This window comes from Ctenocephalides felis, unplaced genomic scaffold, assembly GCF_003426905.1.
Source record: "Ctenocephalides felis isolate EL2017-DRISC unplaced genomic scaffold, ASM342690v1 CF-g0.4_SCAFFOLD_03573, whole genome shotgun sequence".
NCBI classification, from domain to species: domain Eukaryota; kingdom Metazoa; phylum Arthropoda; class Insecta; order Siphonaptera; family Pulicidae; genus Ctenocephalides; species Ctenocephalides felis.
In genome coordinates, this window is record NW_020539727.1 from 19266453 (window position 1) to 19284490 (window position 18038).

The following is an 18038-nucleotide window of genomic DNA, read 5'->3' on the forward strand; positions in this document are numbered from 1 at the left end:
GTTACCTGCTAACGGTACAACCACATCACTACAACAACATGTAGGTGCGAATACAAAATACAAAAGTTTTGTTATGATAACCCAAACGCCAGAGGAATCCTCCTTAGTCAACGTGGTCACCTCCGAAACGACCAAAGTCACACACGACGTCACTGTACGTCACACGAACGATGAGATAAATGATATAAATGACATAAGTGATATAAATGATATAAATGACATAAGTGATATAAGTGACCAAGTGCAGGTTGTTAACATGAAAATCGCCAGTGATGGTAACAAAGTGCGTGTTTTATCCGGTGACCAGTTGAGTCAAGTTATTTGTTTAGAAGAAGGTTTGGCAGATGATGATTCGTGGGTTGAGGACGTCGGAAGTCACGACGATGATGAAGATTTTGCAACAACCACAGCCACAGAGTCGGATTCTGGGGGCGAGGACGCCCTTATGGCTATGTTGTTATCCCAACAGTCAGACCGTGAAGAAGAACTCCGAGGCTACCATAGGCAAGCCATAGACTTCACCTTATTCACAATTGCTGAGGAAAGTTGTGAGGAAAGTGAGACTGAGTGCAAACCCCAACCTAAACAACGTCCTTTATCGTCATCAGAACTTGAAAAATATTTTTTCTTCGGCTTGTGTGGTGATGGTGCTAACCAACCTAGTAGTAACCAAGTACCTAGTAGTAATTTGGATGAAGCCTCGGAGACTTCTAGTGTATACAGTGAAGGTGTAGACTCGATCACCAACGACGATGATGTAAATTCTGGCAACACCGAAGAATCCCAAGAACGCCTAGCGTCTTCACGCCTGGAAAAATATTTCCTCACCGGTTTTATGGGTTTTACCGAACGTCGGGAGTCTGATGGTAGTGGCAGTGTTGGTTCTGACAGTGAAGGTAGACCTAGTCCTGAACAAAGACGTAAACGTCTAGTACGTGCACGTGGTACAGGCAGATCTTCACATTCATCATCCCTAGACAATCTACTAGTCGACCAGAACACTGAAGTTGAACCTCAATTATTAGCAAATTCTGTAAACGATTTGGTGCAACAACAAAGTTCCCAAGATTCCTCCGAAACCGATGAAGGCGGTAACGTTGACGAAGGTGCTATCAGTTTTGATAAAGATGGTACATTTGATACAGTCAAACGCAAACAAAAACATGCTAAAAAAAACAAGCATGAAAATAATGAAGATATTGATCACAAAGATGATGATGACATTCAACCGCAGCCAGAATTCCTAAATATGACACCAACGGATTTGGCTATTAGCAGAAACAAGCAACATAGTCGTGACAGTGGTTTTATAGGCAGCTGTGATGATTTGTTGAAGGAACAAAAAGGTAATCAATAAATTTTATTTCAAGTAAAACTCGAAAGATATATTTGTTAAAGTTTAGATGCAATTAGTACTGTAGATACATGTTTTCAACTTTAGATGCAATTATAAACTCACTGAAATTTTGTAGAGTATTTTGTTGTATGAAGACATTGTAGATAATTTAATTCGCAACAAATTTGTCGAATATTTCATTTAAATTGATCCACAATTTTAGAAGTTATCAGGAAAATAAATGTCACTAGACAAATTTTATTCCTAGACTGCTAAGACCCAGTAGATTCATTTCTTCAACTTTAGATGCAATTATAAACTCAGTAAAATTTTGTAGAGCATTTTGTTGTATGAAGACATTGTAGATAGTTTTATTAGCTATAAATTTGCCAAATATTTCATTTAGATTGGTCCACAATTTTAGAAGTCATCAGGAAAATAAATGTCACTAGACAAATTTTATTCCAAGACTACTAAAAACAAGTACTCCATGCACTTGCAATTGGTGTACCTTTCACAGTATTTTTGAAATAACTTCTAAATTAGTTGTCTAACACAAATACTGTCTTCAGATAATTTATATCTAATTAAATTATCTAAAAAAATTTCATACATCAAAACTTCATAAAATCATTCAATACATTTATAAACTACACGTAAACTTGCGCAAAATTTCTCATATCTCGTTAGTCGCGATTTCATTCCTCGTTGTTTCATTTTTAGTGATTTTAACGATTCCATTTTGACGTGGATTGTAATTATAAAAATTGTTAGTTTTAAGTGACCTGATTTCTGCTCCTTTTGCTTCCGATTTGATGTATTCTTTTCTTCGACTGATTGTATTGATTGATTTGATTTTGGTTTTATAGTTATCGATTGATGATTTTTTGTTTTCTTTGATTGGCGCGAACGGAAATTTTGTAGAGTATTTTGTTGTATAGAGATGTTGTAGATAATTTAGTTAACAACAAATTTGCCGAATATTTTATTAAAATTAGTCCACAATTTTAGAAGTTATCGAGAAAATCAATGTCACTAGACAAATTTTAATCCAAGACTACTAAGAACAAGTAGATTGATTTCTTCAAGTTTAGATGCAATTATAAACTCCGTGAAATTTTGTAGAGTATTTTGTTGTATAGAGATGTTGTAGATAATTTAATTAGCAATAAATTAGCCGAATATTTCATTAAAATTGGTACACAATTTTAGAAGTTATCGAAAAAATAAATGTCAGTATACAAATTTTATTGGTCAGTGAACAAATTGTAGTGTACTTTCTGCAGTATTTTTGAAATAGATTTTAAATTAGTTTTTAAATTCAAATACTATCTTCAGATAATTTATAGCTAATAAAATTATCTACATTTTCTTCATACAACAAAATATTTCAAAATAACTTCATTCAACAGTAAACTGCAGCTAAACTTGAAACATTCTGTAATAGTCACCACATGCACTTGCAATTTGTGCTCTTTCTACAGTATTTTTGAAATAACTTCTAAATTTGTTGTTAGAATACACAAATACTGTGTTCAGATAATTTATAGCTAATAAAATTATCTACAAATTCTTCATACTATAAATTATTATGAACTAAAAAAAATAATGGTAAACTGCAGCTAAACTTGAAACTTTTTGCATTTGTTTTACAATTAGTGCGGGCACTTTTTAAAGGATTTTAATAAATAACTTCTAAAATTAGAGAAAATAACTTCTAAATTAGTTGTCTAACACAAATGCTGTCTTCAGATAATTTATAGCTAATAAAATTATCCACAAAATCTTCATATATCAAAACTTCCAAAAATCATTCATTGCATTTATAAATTACATCTAAACTTGCGCAAAAATTTTCAAAACCAATTTTTTCCCTCAATCTGTTATCTCTACTTAAACATTTTTGTTACCAATTTTAATTAGTTTTTGCATAACTTTTTTATCTAATTTCATTTTTTACAAGATTATAATCTTAAGCTAATCTCTATTATATAGTTTTTTTGCGAATTGAAAGCAACTGTCAGACAATTCATGTTTTCGAATATTTGTTGTATATAACTCACAAAACTTTTTCTTTTCATACTCTGAAGCCCATCATGGTGATGATGTCCAAAACAAGGTGGAGCAACTTGCTGAAATCGCTGAAGAAAACAGTTCCAGGTTGGACGAAACCGAAGGCAAGTTGTTATCACGCAAAGACAGCTTCAACAATTGGAGTTCTGACGAAGAAACCAACATGATGATGTGTAAAATGCGCCAGTTTTTCAAAACCATGGTCGCAGGCGGCCGGAATAACCAAAACCCAACCACAAACAAAACCGCAAACAAATCCCCACAACTTTTGTATTTTGAAAGCGAGTTAACAAGACTCATGAAAACTGTGCCGGGTATACGGGAGGACCAGGTTAGGGAAATTGTTGAGTATTTGAGTAGTGAAGATACCTGGAGTGACAGTTGTGACTCGTCTGATTACACAAGTTCAGATTTGGAAGGTGCCATGGATCGAACAGCCTTACGCCGACAAATTTCTGATAGTTGCAGGAGGATAATATCGAAGTTTGATGCTAATAATGTTGAGGATGAGGAAGGTGATGCTGGTGATGGCGGTGTTGTGGAAGAAGCTCGGGAGACTGCTTTTATATACCAAAAACTTGTAGCATCATTTGGTAACGAACCTGCTAAATTACCTGCACAACAACCCTTAGACGACTCGTCGCCTTTGATTGCAAAAGTAATGCACCACATTGGTAGCAGATTGGTGGCGTTAATGCAAGAGGTGTCCTCCAGTGGTGGTGAATCTCATGCAAGTGCTTCACCAAGAGTCTCTAAACACCATTACCACAGACGATCACAACATAAAGTGTCCTCGACAACCGAAGACGAGGAAGAGGACACTTTATCTTTGCCCAGGAGCAAATCGCATGATCCTTTACTCGCTGACCAGGCAGTTCCTACAGATGAACGCGAAGCCAGTGACTATGAAAGGTTTTCTTGGCGTGGAAGTTTCGAATCGGCTTTGATGACCGGTGCTGATTCCCGCACAAAGTTATCACTTTTGAGTGAAAATTCACAATCGGCAGTAGCCTTGGCTGCTAAAAGGCGCTCTGCAGGCGACTTGCTATTCGGAAGAAAATCCCCGGGAAGTCGTGAACGCCTAGACAGAGTCCGCAGTTGCGGCAGTATCGGCAGGGTTAGTACAGACTGGTCCGAGGATAATGATGATATACAACCCAAAAACCGTAGACTGAGCGTACCAGATTCCACATGTGGCTCCTCTTCCGACAACGACGACCAACAAACCTCTAATAAACGATCCACGACCCTTCCCAGGAGTTTAGTGCCTCAACAAAGTGCCAGTAGTAATTCTTTACCGCGTCAGCATCAGTTTTTGCAAAATAATAGTGGAAGTGGTGTTAAAAGTGCGAGGTATAGGGCTCCTGGGTTCGCAGGATGCAGAGCCTCTGGTGGTGGTGGTAGTGGACCTAAACGAGCTGGTTCTGCACCAGGGTTGCAGCAGCAGACTGCGCCACCTAGGAGAGAACCTAGGAGGCGAGTGGCGCATTCGCAGAACAACTCGCACCATCAACAATTGATAAGCCAAGGTAAGGAAATTTATATATACACACACATATATATATATATATATATATATATATACTAGCTGGCCCGGCAAACGTTGTTTCGCTAAGTAAGGTATATTCTAAACAATTTCTAGAGAATCAAAAATATAGAAAACATAGTATAATCCATCCAAGTCTTTTTTGGTCTTTCGACTTATTGATTACGTTTCAAGTTTAACAGATGCTTTTTAGATTCTAAATTTTGTGTATAATTTTAAATAATACTACTGAGCTTATAAACAAATTTCAAATTTCTGCCAGGAGAGAGGAGAGATAGAAAATGAATTAAGTATTTCTACTTTGACCTGCTTTTTGAAAAGTTTCAAGTAACATTCGATGAATTAAAGTAAATTTAATTCAAGGCATATATGTAGAGCAGGACGATGCACAAAGGTACAATTTAACTTTGAGCAAATATTAATTATATTATGAAAATCAAACCAATTATATCACAACAAATAACACGTTTCAAACGAACAATTATCTGACTACGTTCAGTAAAACTGCCAGCTACTTCATCATTGTAGAAATGTTCTTTTATGATGTCTTTCAAAAATTTATTATCTAGACCTTTTTACCCTATAGGTTTAATGTCTTATTTTAATTTTAAAGGTATTTTACAAAATAATTACATTTTTAACTAATGCTAAACAAACTACCAACGGAAGAAAATACTTTTATTATGGATTTTCAAAAATTACCGTTTATCTTCCGATAGCAAAGTAATAAGAATCAAGGTTATATCTGGTTATACATCTTTTTCCCTCTACTTTCAAATATTGCTGTTAAACAATGCTTAACTTTACTGGTTTTTGACACATCGGTGGTGGACCTTTTTGACCCCGGACCTTCATATATTACTATATATTCTTTGATAAATTCTGGGAAATTATAACTGGGAAAATGTTATTCGTCAAAATGTCCCTTTGATCGATACCAAATTTAGGTTCTGAATTCAAATAGCATAAATAAAAAATAATATAACCTAGAAAATGTTTTATAAATACCAATGAGTATATAATTATACAAAATGAGATCTTTCAGAGCTTCGTGTTTGAGAAAAATATGCCAAAAAAGTGCATTTTCATATTAACATTTCAAAAAAGTTGATATTGTTGAGTTTGTAATAACACTAGCAGCCCTATTACATGATTTTACTGAATTGCAAATTTATAGCTGTTTTTGTAAGAAACATGTGTGATTTTATATTTTTATAATTTAGTACACATATTAAGAAATAACATACTAAAATTTTGTAACTCTAGTATAACGTTTTATATTTTTAAATATTTATCAAGATACTAATCAAATCGTGGACTTGCAACTCGTATAAGAGTGCATTTGTTAACAAAATTGCACATTTATAGCTTTTTTTGTTAGAAACATATTTGATTTTATATTTTTATAATTGAGTACATATATTAGGTAATAACATACTAAAATTTCATAGCTCTAGTATAATATTGTATATTTTTAAAACATTTTTCAAAAGTACTTCTCATATCATATCCAACCGTCGATTCGCAACTAATAAAAATAGAGTATGCAAGTGTGCATTGCAATTTTTTAGTTTCTTCTGTTAGAAACATATTTGATTTTATATTTTTATAATTCAGTACACATATTAAGAAATAACATACTATAATTTCATAACTGTATTACAGCGCTTTATATTTTTAAAATATATTTTAAGCCGTCAATTTGTTACGCCATAACGTTTACTAACGTTCTTGTATATAAATAAAACTACAAACACAACTACTTACTACAATTTAATCATAATTAAATAATATTCACGTAAAACATCCTATTAAACGCAATTGAACATCATCTGTCAAAAATGTTTGACACTTGACGTATTAGCCACCGTCCATCGTTTTATTCAAATTACGCTTTTACAAAAATGTTCAAATTAAAAATGTAAAGTTTCTACTCGATTTAGAAATAATATCTCACCTTTCCGACAACCTACTGATTAGCACGAATTTTTCAAGACTAAGACTGGCCAAATCGGTTTAGTCGTATTCGAGGTTTAGCGGATCATTTTATCGAGAGCTTCATTTTTATATATAAGATATTTGTTTAGTAAAATGTAAAGGAATTAAATCGTAAAAGATATTTCTTCGACTACAATAATGGCTTTGTTAGCCGTCACGAAACTTAGTAAATTATCGTTGTAAAATTTAATCACACACGATTGTGATGGCCATTGAATGAATGGAACGGGTTTTTTATTACACACACACACACACACACACACACATATATATATATATATATATATATATATATATATATACATATCCGTCCGTTCACATTTAAAACCTAATTCTATTTTTACATCATGATGTAAGCAATAACTAATGATTTATTTGCACAATGAGGATTTCATTTTACTTTTATTTATTAACTTTCCGTCGAAAATGAAAATTTTTGCATTTCTCGACGTTTTGAAGGTTTCTGAACATTTTATGTGCTTTGTATGTCCGCATTTTTTCGTTAACGTTTTCGGGCGCACGGATCAACCGATTTGAATGGTTTAAAAAACATTCGATTCCTATTGATAGGGAGATGTGCTGATTAGTTTTTGGCAAAGGCAGGTCCAGGCGTTACGGAGATAAAGAGTAAAGAGTGCAGAAAATAGGAATCGAGTTTTTGAGAGAATGGAGTATCCGATTTGAATGATCTAAAAAACATTCAATTTGAAATGACGGGAAGAAGTGGTGATTAGTTTTTAGCTAAGGCAGGTGTAGTGGTTTCGGAGGTACAGAGCTAAATGTGCAAAAAATGGCAGTTTTTGAGAGAACTAAGCGTCCGATTTGATTCAAAGAACGTTCTGCTTGTCTTAACCATATAATTATTTTTGGAAAAAAAAATTGGTTGAACCTTTTTTTCATTTTTTTTTTTTATTTTTGTGTATCGAAAATAATTCAGATTTTATTTTTAATTCTGACTATAGTTCTAATATACTTTAAACAAATAATTTCAACTTTGTAATTCAGTTTATATAATTCTTATAAATATTAGACAATGTTACAATATTTATAATAATCTATTTGAAAACATTCAATATTTCTCGAACATTTCGTTACGGTACGGGAAGTTCCAGCAATTTGCCTTAAGGCACCACTATTTTGGGGTTGCAATTGATGAAAATGGCAATTAGTTAAATTCGAATAAATACATGAAAAATCGATCATCTATCTATTTATCTATTTCCGTATGTCTATTACCCATTCTATTAATTTTTTTTTGAAATGCTACTTGTTCAAACCATATTTCGAATAAGTCCATCAGTTTTTGAATAATTTAACTTCTTCAACGGTTGTGTCAGAAAGAATTCATTCTTGATGTCGTCATATTAATATTTAAAATTTACATATTATATCTGTGTTATATAACTTCAAGTTTGAGAATTTAGAATGGCGAAAAGATTTAATTTATTTATGCCTTTGGCATTTTGAGAGAAATTTATAGACATGAGAATTGACTCATTTTAAATTTACAAGAAATAATATTTAGTACAGAGGAAATAAATATTAGACTGAAAATGAGATTATAATCAGTATGCAAAAATCCAATTTAGAACCAATTTTAACTACTAAAACTTGTTTTAAAAAATCCTAATTGTTACTAAAAAATATAAACAATATATTTGAGTTTTTTTATAATAAATTTGTTCAAATTTGTTTAACAAAAAATAAAAAAATATAAGAATACTCATTACACACTTGCATTATCCTATATTCTGCACCTGTCTTCAAAAATTTATTTTTTAACCAATTTTACCTACTAAAACTTGTTTTAAAAATGCCAATTGTTACTAAAAAGTATGAACAATATATTTGAGTCCTTTAGTAATAAATTTGTTTAAATTTGTTTACCAAAACTTTAAAAAAATGTAAGTAAACTCATGACCCAGTTAATGAACTTACATTAAAATTTCTAATGAAATTGGACAACATACTCGTTCAAGGTTGTAATGTACAAATACAAATAAATCTATACATTTATATATATATATATATATATATATATATATATATATTATATATCATTTATATATACGTGTGATATCCGTAATTTCTAAATTGAAACGTGTAATTTCTTTAAATTTCTTCAAATGAATTATTTATATAAATGAGCATGCCATGGCCTAGAAAATTGTTTAGTGTTTTGTATTTACATTTTTTTGGTTCAATGACTTTGTAAATTCACAGATAATAACTTCATTATAATTGTTAAAGATAATTCTTATGCATACTCAAATTACTTTAAAAGAAATATTAAAAATTTATACATTTTTATTAGTAGTCATCTGAATAATACATTTTAAGAATCAGATGCAATTAGAAATGTAATTAAATTTTGTACGTTATTTTGTTGTATGGAGATGATTTAGATAATTTTATCAGCTATAAATTTGCCGAATATTTTATTTAGATTGGTCTAGTATTTTAGAAGTTATCAGGAAAATAAATGTCACTAGACAAATTATATTCCAAGACTACTAAGAACAAGTAGATTCATTTCTTCAAGTTTAGATGCAATTATAAATTCACTGAAATTTTGTAGAGTATTTTGTTATATGAAGATGTTGTAAATAATTTAATTAGCTACAAATTTGCCAAATATTTCATTTAAATTGGTCCACAATTTTAGAAGTTATCGAGAAAATAAATGTCAGTATACAAATTTTATTAGTCAGTGAACAAATTATAGTATACTTTCTGCAGTATTTTTGAAATACGTGGTCTGTTCAAAAAGTACCCGGAATTTTCGTTTTTTCAAAAAAATATTTATTTATTCGTCTACATTAATGTGGTCCCCTTCAAAGTAGTCCCCCCCAGATATAATACACTTATGCCAGCGTTTTTTCCAATTTTCGAAGCACCCTTGATATTCACTTTTTGATATGTCCTTGAGCACTCTCAGCTATTTTCTTCAATCGAGGAAAACCGCCGTCCTTTCATGGGTCTCTTCAACTTTGGGAATAGGAAAAAGTCACACGGAGCCATATCTGGTGAATTTTTGCACTTTGCAACACTTTATTTCATTTTTTACGCAAAATTTAATACAAATTCTTTGACTTTTCAATTCTTCCATTGTAAAAATCGCCGAGCTCAGAAAAACACCTCGAACCTTAGCGACTACCACAGACAAAGTAAACAGTGAATATAGCTGAAAATTTCATCATACTTTAGGGGCATGTATACCAACACAATAAAAAAAAATTTTGACAATCAGACACTCCAGACCCGCGAAATTTAATTATTAGTAATTCCGGGTACTTTTTGAACAGACCACGTAGATTCTAAATTAGTTGTTAAATTCAAATATTGTCTTAAGATAATTTATAGCCAATAAAATTATCTACAAATTCCTCATATAACAAATTATTATACACTAACTAAATTTAATAGTAAACTGCAAATTTTAATAGTTAAAATAGCCTCAGAATTGAATTTATTTACTGGAAAAAACTTTGCAAGTGTACCACGTGTTTACTCTTATTTTTTTTGTTACAAATTTAAATAATATTATACAATGCTGATAAATTTATATTATTTATACATTAAATACAAAATAGTCTCAGAATTGCATTTCTTTATTTACTGAAAAAAACATTGCACGAGTTTACTCTGATTTGTTGTTTTTGTTAAACAAATGTTAATAATTTTATACAATACTTACAAATTTATATTGTTTATACTTTGTTTATAATTTTAGCAACAATTTTGTTTTTTAAAGCCAATTTTAATTAATAAAATTGACTCAAAATGGAAATTTAGCAGTAGAAATATAAAAGTAGAAATTATTGCATTAATTATTTATGTGTTTTTTTTCTAAACAAATTTATACAATTATCAACTAACAACAATATTATTTATAATCCGTTATAATTTTTAGTAACAATTATGATTTTTAAGGAAAATTGTTTGCGTCAAAATAAATGTTTAAAATTGCCTCAAAATAAACTAAACTAGTTTTAATATTAATTTAAAAAGTTTATAACAAGTTGCACTATTCGATATTTTAATTGAATTTTAAAATATTCAAACTAAAATTATAAATAATTAATATAAAAAAAATCAAATTAAATACACTATATATAAAAAGTACATAAAAAAATTGAAAGGTAAGCGCTCTTTTTTTATAATTGGTGCGATATTTTCTAAATTTATAACTAAATCAAATTATTTATTAGTAAAATTCATAGTAAACAATTTTTTCATTATTTCTTCGTACAACAAATCATTCTAAGTTAATTAAATTTATTTTAAAAAATTCAAGCAAACTGAGGATGATTTGCATTAGTTAAAAACAGCAAGTTTTTTGTACTTTTTATAAAATTTTTCAAATAATTTTTTGTTGTCAAACACAAATACTGTCTTTAGATAATTTATAGCTAATAAAATTATCTACAAATTCTTCATACAACAAAATATTGTAAACTAACTAAATTTATTTGTAAACTGTAGCTAAACTTGGAACGTTCTGTAATGTAATTTGTTTTACAATTAGTGCAGGCACTTTTCACAGTATTTTTGAAATAACTTCTAAATTAGTTGTGAGATTCAAATACTGTCTTCAGATAAATTATAGATAAAAAAATTATCCAAAAATCTTCATACATCAAAACTTCATAAAATTATTCAATACATTTATAAACTACATCAAAACTTGCCCAAAATTTTGCAAAACCAATTTTTGTCATTCATCTCGTACCAATTTTAATTAGTTTTTGCATAACTTTTTATCTAGTTTCATTTTTTACAAGATCATAATCTTAATCTAATCTCTGTTATGTAGTTTTTTTGCGAATTGAAAGCAAATGTCAGACAATTCGTGTTTTCGAATATTTGTTGTATGTAACTCACAAAACTTTCTCTTTTCATACTCTGAAGAGCTGGATAAATACTTTGAAGGAAATTAAAATATACATGTAATATATATATATATATAATATATATATAATACATATATATACATATATATAAAAACATATATATTATTTAATAGCTGTAAAAAAACTCCAAATGCAACTAAATCCGTCGCAAACTGATCTAAATTAAATAGCACATTTTTTTTACTAATTTTTCAGATAACTTCTAAAGTTGTGAACGTATTCAAATATAACATTAGGCAAATTTTAAGCTAATTAAAATATCTAAAATACTCTCATATAACAAAAACCTGTAAAACTATTTTCTACATATATATAAATTAAAACTAAACTCAAACTCACCAAGTAGAATTTGTATTGTTTTACTACCAAGTATATTATTCACCTGGGTTTGTTTATAATTTAAACACACGATATTATTACTAATTTATATTAGTATTATTATGATTAACCTTATCAAATGTTCTCAAATAATACGTCAGAATTTGATTATAATAAATATATATACATATATATTATTTAAAAGCTGTAAAACAACTCCAAATGCAACTAAATCCGTCGCAAACTGATCTAAATTAAAAAGCACATTTTTTTACTAATTTTTCAGATAACTTCTAAAGTTGTGAACGTATTTAAATATAACATTAGACAAATTTCAAGCTAATTAAATTATCTAAAATACTCTCATATAACAAAAACCTGTAATACTATTTTTTCTGTATATATATAATATATATATATATATATATATATATAAATTAAAATTAAACTCGAACTCACCAATTAGAATTTGTATTGTTTTACTATCAAGTATATTATTCACCTAGGTTTGTTTATAATTTAAACACACGATATTATTACTAATTTATATTAGTATTATTATGATTAACCTTATCAAATGTTCTCAAATAATACGTCAGAATTTGATTATAATAAATATATATACATATATATTATTTAAAAGCTGTAAAAAAACTCCAAATGCAACTAAATCCGTCGCAAACTGATCTAAATTAAAAAGTGCATTTTTTTACTAATTTTTCAAATAACTTCTAAAGTTGTGAACGTATTGAAATACAATATTAGACAAATTTAAAGCTAATTAAAATATCTAAAATACTTAAATATAACAAAAACTTGTAAAACTATTTTTTCTATATATATATAAATTAAAACGAAACTCAAGCTCACCAATTAGAATTTGTATTGTTTTACTATCAAGTATATTATTCACCTAGGTTTGTTTATAATTTAAACACACGATATTATTACTAATTTATATTAGTATTATTATGATTAACCTTATCAAATGTTCTCAAATAATACGTCAGAATTTGTTTATAATAAATTATTAAACATGACTCATGATTTGCTGAAGAAAAATAAATTTGTTAAATGGTGAATGATTGATGAATTTGGTTCCGTGCATCTTTTTTACTCTGTAATTTTTAACTTCTAAATTTATGAATAAAATTTAATAGTGACTTATATGAAATTAAAGCTAAATGATTTATCTATAATTTCTGTATAATATAAAAAATATTAAATTATTTAAATATTAAATATATATTAAATATTAAATATTATATTTGGCTTTATATATAATTTAAAATTACTTACTAATAGTAAACGACATCTAAACTTATAAATTAGATATATTATATAAAATGGATGATCTTGATCAAAACTCAAGGTGTACTTTCTGGACTTTTTTTTATTAATAACTTCTAAATTAATTTTTGTATCTAATCTATACTATATTCGGTGACTTTATTGCAAATAAAATTATTTAAAATTTGGTTATACAATAAAATTTTATACGAAACTTTTGCTGAACAAATTATCTATCTGAAAGTTGCAAATTAATAAAAGATTTTAAAGATTAATAAATTTGAATCGTCCATTTTTAAATCGGTGGGTGCATTTTTTTTGTTCTGTAATTATTAACTTCTAAAATAATGAACAAAATTTAATACTTTCTTAGATGAATTTAAAGCTAAATAACTTATCTATGATATCTGTAATAAATAAAAAATATTAAAATTACTTGCCTATAGTAAACTGTATCTAGTTGCAATTACTCAATATATTTTTATTTATCGACCTCTAACAATTTTTAAATAATTTCAAACGCTTTCTGTAGCATCTTACAATATTAATGAATCTTTTGTTTAAACAAAATACCTATTTCTAATGTTTATATTACAAGAACTTTGCAAATATCAAACATAAGGCCAACTAACGGCAAATACTTCTTCGGTCGAGGAAAGGAATTTCTATTGAATAAAAATATACATAGAATACAGTCAAGTGGTAATAAAATTGCATAAAATATTTTTATAATAAAAAATGATGTATAATAAAATATTTTATTATGCTTACTATAAATAAAGTCACCGAATAAAGTATTTAGATACAAAAATGAATTTAGAAGTTATTAATAAAAAATTCCAGAAAGTACACCTTAAGTTTTGATCAAGTTTATCAAAATTGTAAGTTCAGATGTAGTTTACTATTAGTAAGTAATTTTAATATTTTTTATTTAATTCAGACATCATAGATAAATCATTTAGCTTTAATTTCATATAAGACACTATTTAATTTTGTTCATAAATTTAGAAGTTAAAAATTACAGAATGAAAGGATGCAGTTTTGTACTTAAATTTAATATTTATTTCATTAACAATTAACAAGTTACGATTTTTTTAAATTATGAGTTTGAAGCTGATTTAAAAATATATCTAATTGTTGTACAGCATTTTGTTGTAAGGAGATTCTGTAGATAATTTAATTAGCTTTAAATTAGCTAAAGACATATTTTAGTTCTTTCAATTAATTTAAAAGTTATCGACAAAATAAATACCAAAAAAATGTACCGACGATATTTGCTTAAGGACGCTCATAAACCGTGCGCCTAAATTTCTAAGTTTTACTAAAATTTTACACAAAATTGAGCTAATTTAGAAAATTATTTTATATGGCACTATCAAAGATAATTTTATTAGCTATAAAATGGCTTAATAACATATTTTCAGCTTCTAACAAATTTAAAAGTTATTAACATATTAGGTTGTCAAATATCTCCCTTCCGCTTTTTTGCTCTTGGTTTATAATACAAAAAGGCGGAAGGGAGATATTTGACAACCTTAATAAAAAAGTACAATTGTTGCAAGGCTGTTTTCAAATGCAATTTAGGTATATATGCTTAATATTTTTATTACTTAAATTTGCACATAAGTTGCCTAAACGTTGTTTATTAAAACCACATAAAATTCAATCCAATCTGATTATTCTAAATAATTTAAATAAATACCCCAAAACAAAGTCCTAAAAGTCTATTATTACTATTATTTTTATTACAGCAACTTGCCAATAGGCAAAATTTATGTATCATTTTATTCTTTGGAAATTCTTTTAAACGAAAGCAAATGATTTTGCTCATTCTTTCTTTAATAGTTTATGAGAAACTTTGTATTTACAACAATTGTACTAGTTCTCATGCATTTTCATTTTCTAAACGTTTTACTTCATAGACAACAATAAAGTATTGTAAAAGCTGTAAAATCTATAAAATTTGTAACATTTAATATTGCAAATTATCGATAAATTATATATTTTATTTTTGTTATAAATAATAATAATTTGTACATAAATCAAATCGGTCTGCTACTAAACCTATAATTGAAAATTTATTAAAGCTCTGATCTGATATGTACTTTGCAGATAATTTTATCTATATCTTCTAAAATTTTTATATTAATTTTAATACTGTTTTTGACAAATTTGTAACTTATAAAATTACCTAAAATGTTGTCATACAACAAAATTTTGTACAAGAAATAGGTATTTTTTAAAATTACCTCAAACTTGAACCTTCTTGGCCCTATTCAATTTTAAATCAGTCAATTTTTCCAGTTTCTTGGATGTAACTTTTTTTCTGATCAAAATATGAATTTTTTTTCTAAGAACCATACATTCTATATAAAACTTGCTGCATAATGGTGTGATAATATTTGCTGCCAATCTAAATAATATTTATATTATTTATAAAATTGGTTGTAATATGCGCAAATATTTTTCCATCGTATTTGAGTCATTCTTGATAAGAACTTGAATAACATTTATTAATATTTAAACAAATAGCGATCGAATTAGTGATTTGTTTAAATTTCCAATTAGCAAATCGATAAATACATTTCGAACTTTATTTATCGGATTATTAATCCGAATGAAAGGAATAATATAGATAAAATTGTGTTTGAAATAGTTTAATAACGTTTGAATTAAATTTAGTATCGTAACAATATTATAAAAATTGTTTATTTTAACTTCTACAGCATTTTGATGTATGATAATATTTTAGATTATTTAATCAGATAAAATTTGTTGTAGATTGTAGTGGAATTTATTCATAAATTCAGAAGTTATTAATAAAAGAATAAAAAAAAAGTACTAACAGAATTTTGTTCGCAGACGCTAAAGTATTTATTAGTTGTTAGTTAGTTAGTTAAACTAATTTATTTACAAAAATTTGTCATATGACAAAATTTTAGATAATTTTATTGACAACAAATTTGCCAAAGACAGTTTTAAAATTTATTAACTAATTCAAAAGTTATTGATATACATAATTGAAAAAGAGCAATCTATATTATATAGTACTTCTAGTAGATAAAGATAACCTTCAGAGATATTTTTCATCTTCAATTGCAATTTATGAGTATACCGAGTTGCTGTAGGATCTTGTTATATTAGAAAATATTTTAGATAATTTAACTTAGTACAAATTTGCCAAATATTTGATTTACTTTAAACAAACCTTTTAAAAGTTACAAGAGATGGAAAACAATAACGCATTAACATCTAGTCAATTCACAATTAAGAATAAGTACCTATTTTCAAACACAATTTTAAAGTATACCGAGTTGCTGTAGATTATTATAATATTAGAAAATATTGTGTATTATTTAATTTTATACAAATTTGTCGAATATTTGATTTACTTTAGACAAACCTTTCATAAGTTACATGAGATGAAACAACAAAAATGCATTTACATCTAGTGAATTTTTGCTTTAGAATAATTACCTATTTTCAAACGCGATTTTAAAGTATACCGAGTTGCTGTAGATCATTATAATATTAGAAAATATTATATTTTATTCAATTTCATACAAATTTGTTAAATATTTGAATGAATTTGAATGAATGAATGAATTTGAATGAAATGAATGATTTTAGACAAACCTTTCATAAGTTACAAGAGATGCAACAAATAAGTGCATGCAGCATGTTTGCACGTGCATTTCTCCAGTATTTCTTTAATAACCCAAAATTTACAAAGATAACTCATAACTTTCAATTATTATATCATAACTATCTTCGACAATTTTGTTACTAATTAAATTACTAACGACATTACCACAAAAAAACAACTTTAAAACATTAAAAACTAGTCACAAAATAATTTTTTCGCCATCCGCCTTCCGCAAGCAAAACTTTCTACTAAACCTAATAATCGTAAAACACTCAATTTCCATCCTGGTAGTCGATAGACAATAAACAATTTAATTTATAAATAACAATATAATTTATTTATCGCAAAATGTATCTTTATTATAAATTAAATAGAGAAAAAAGCACTAACAACGACTTTATCAGAGCATTTCAATGGAATTAAATAGGACATGAAGAAAAAAAGTAGGTTCTTGCAAATTAATAAAGATGTAGGGAGAAAGATTTTTTTTTTAATCGGTATTGATACCGGTTTATGGTATGGTAAAGGTTTTATTTAATAGAAAAAATATAATAGCATAAATAGAAAAAATATATATCCTGATACTTGATAAAATTTGGTTCAAATGTGACGGTGAAACCAATTTTTTTTTTGTACTTTGTTTGGTTATTTTGTTAATAACTTCCAAACTTTTTGTTAAATCTAAATACAATATTTGGCAATTTTGTTCCTAATACAATTATCGATAAAACTCCATACATTATATTGTGGTTGTACTAAAATGGCTTAATGGCACCCAAACTTAGTTGTAAGTTGATCCGCCATTGTGCACTTGCCTGAAGGCAAATTTCATACAACAATTTTACATGTGACATATCGTTGCAAAGGGCTCGAAGAGCAGAATCCGAATTTAATATTATTTTAATTTAAATAGAAAAA

The 18038-nt window shown here is 27.7% G+C and overlaps 1 protein-coding gene across 1 annotated transcript in view; it reads left to right on the forward strand.

The window, feature by feature from the left end:
• LOC113389714 overlaps nt 1–18038 on the forward strand; it is an 88412-nt gene that overhangs the window by 48805 nt on the left and 21569 nt on the right. Inside the window, exons 7-8 of the mRNA XM_026626729.1 lie at nt 1–1346; nt 3427–4938. The exon at nt 1–1346 is cut by the window's left edge and continues 513 nt beyond it. Coding sequence (XP_026482514.1) covers nt 1–1346; nt 3427–4938 — 2858 coding nt within the window. The remainder of the gene's footprint in view (nt 1347–3426; nt 4939–18038) is intronic.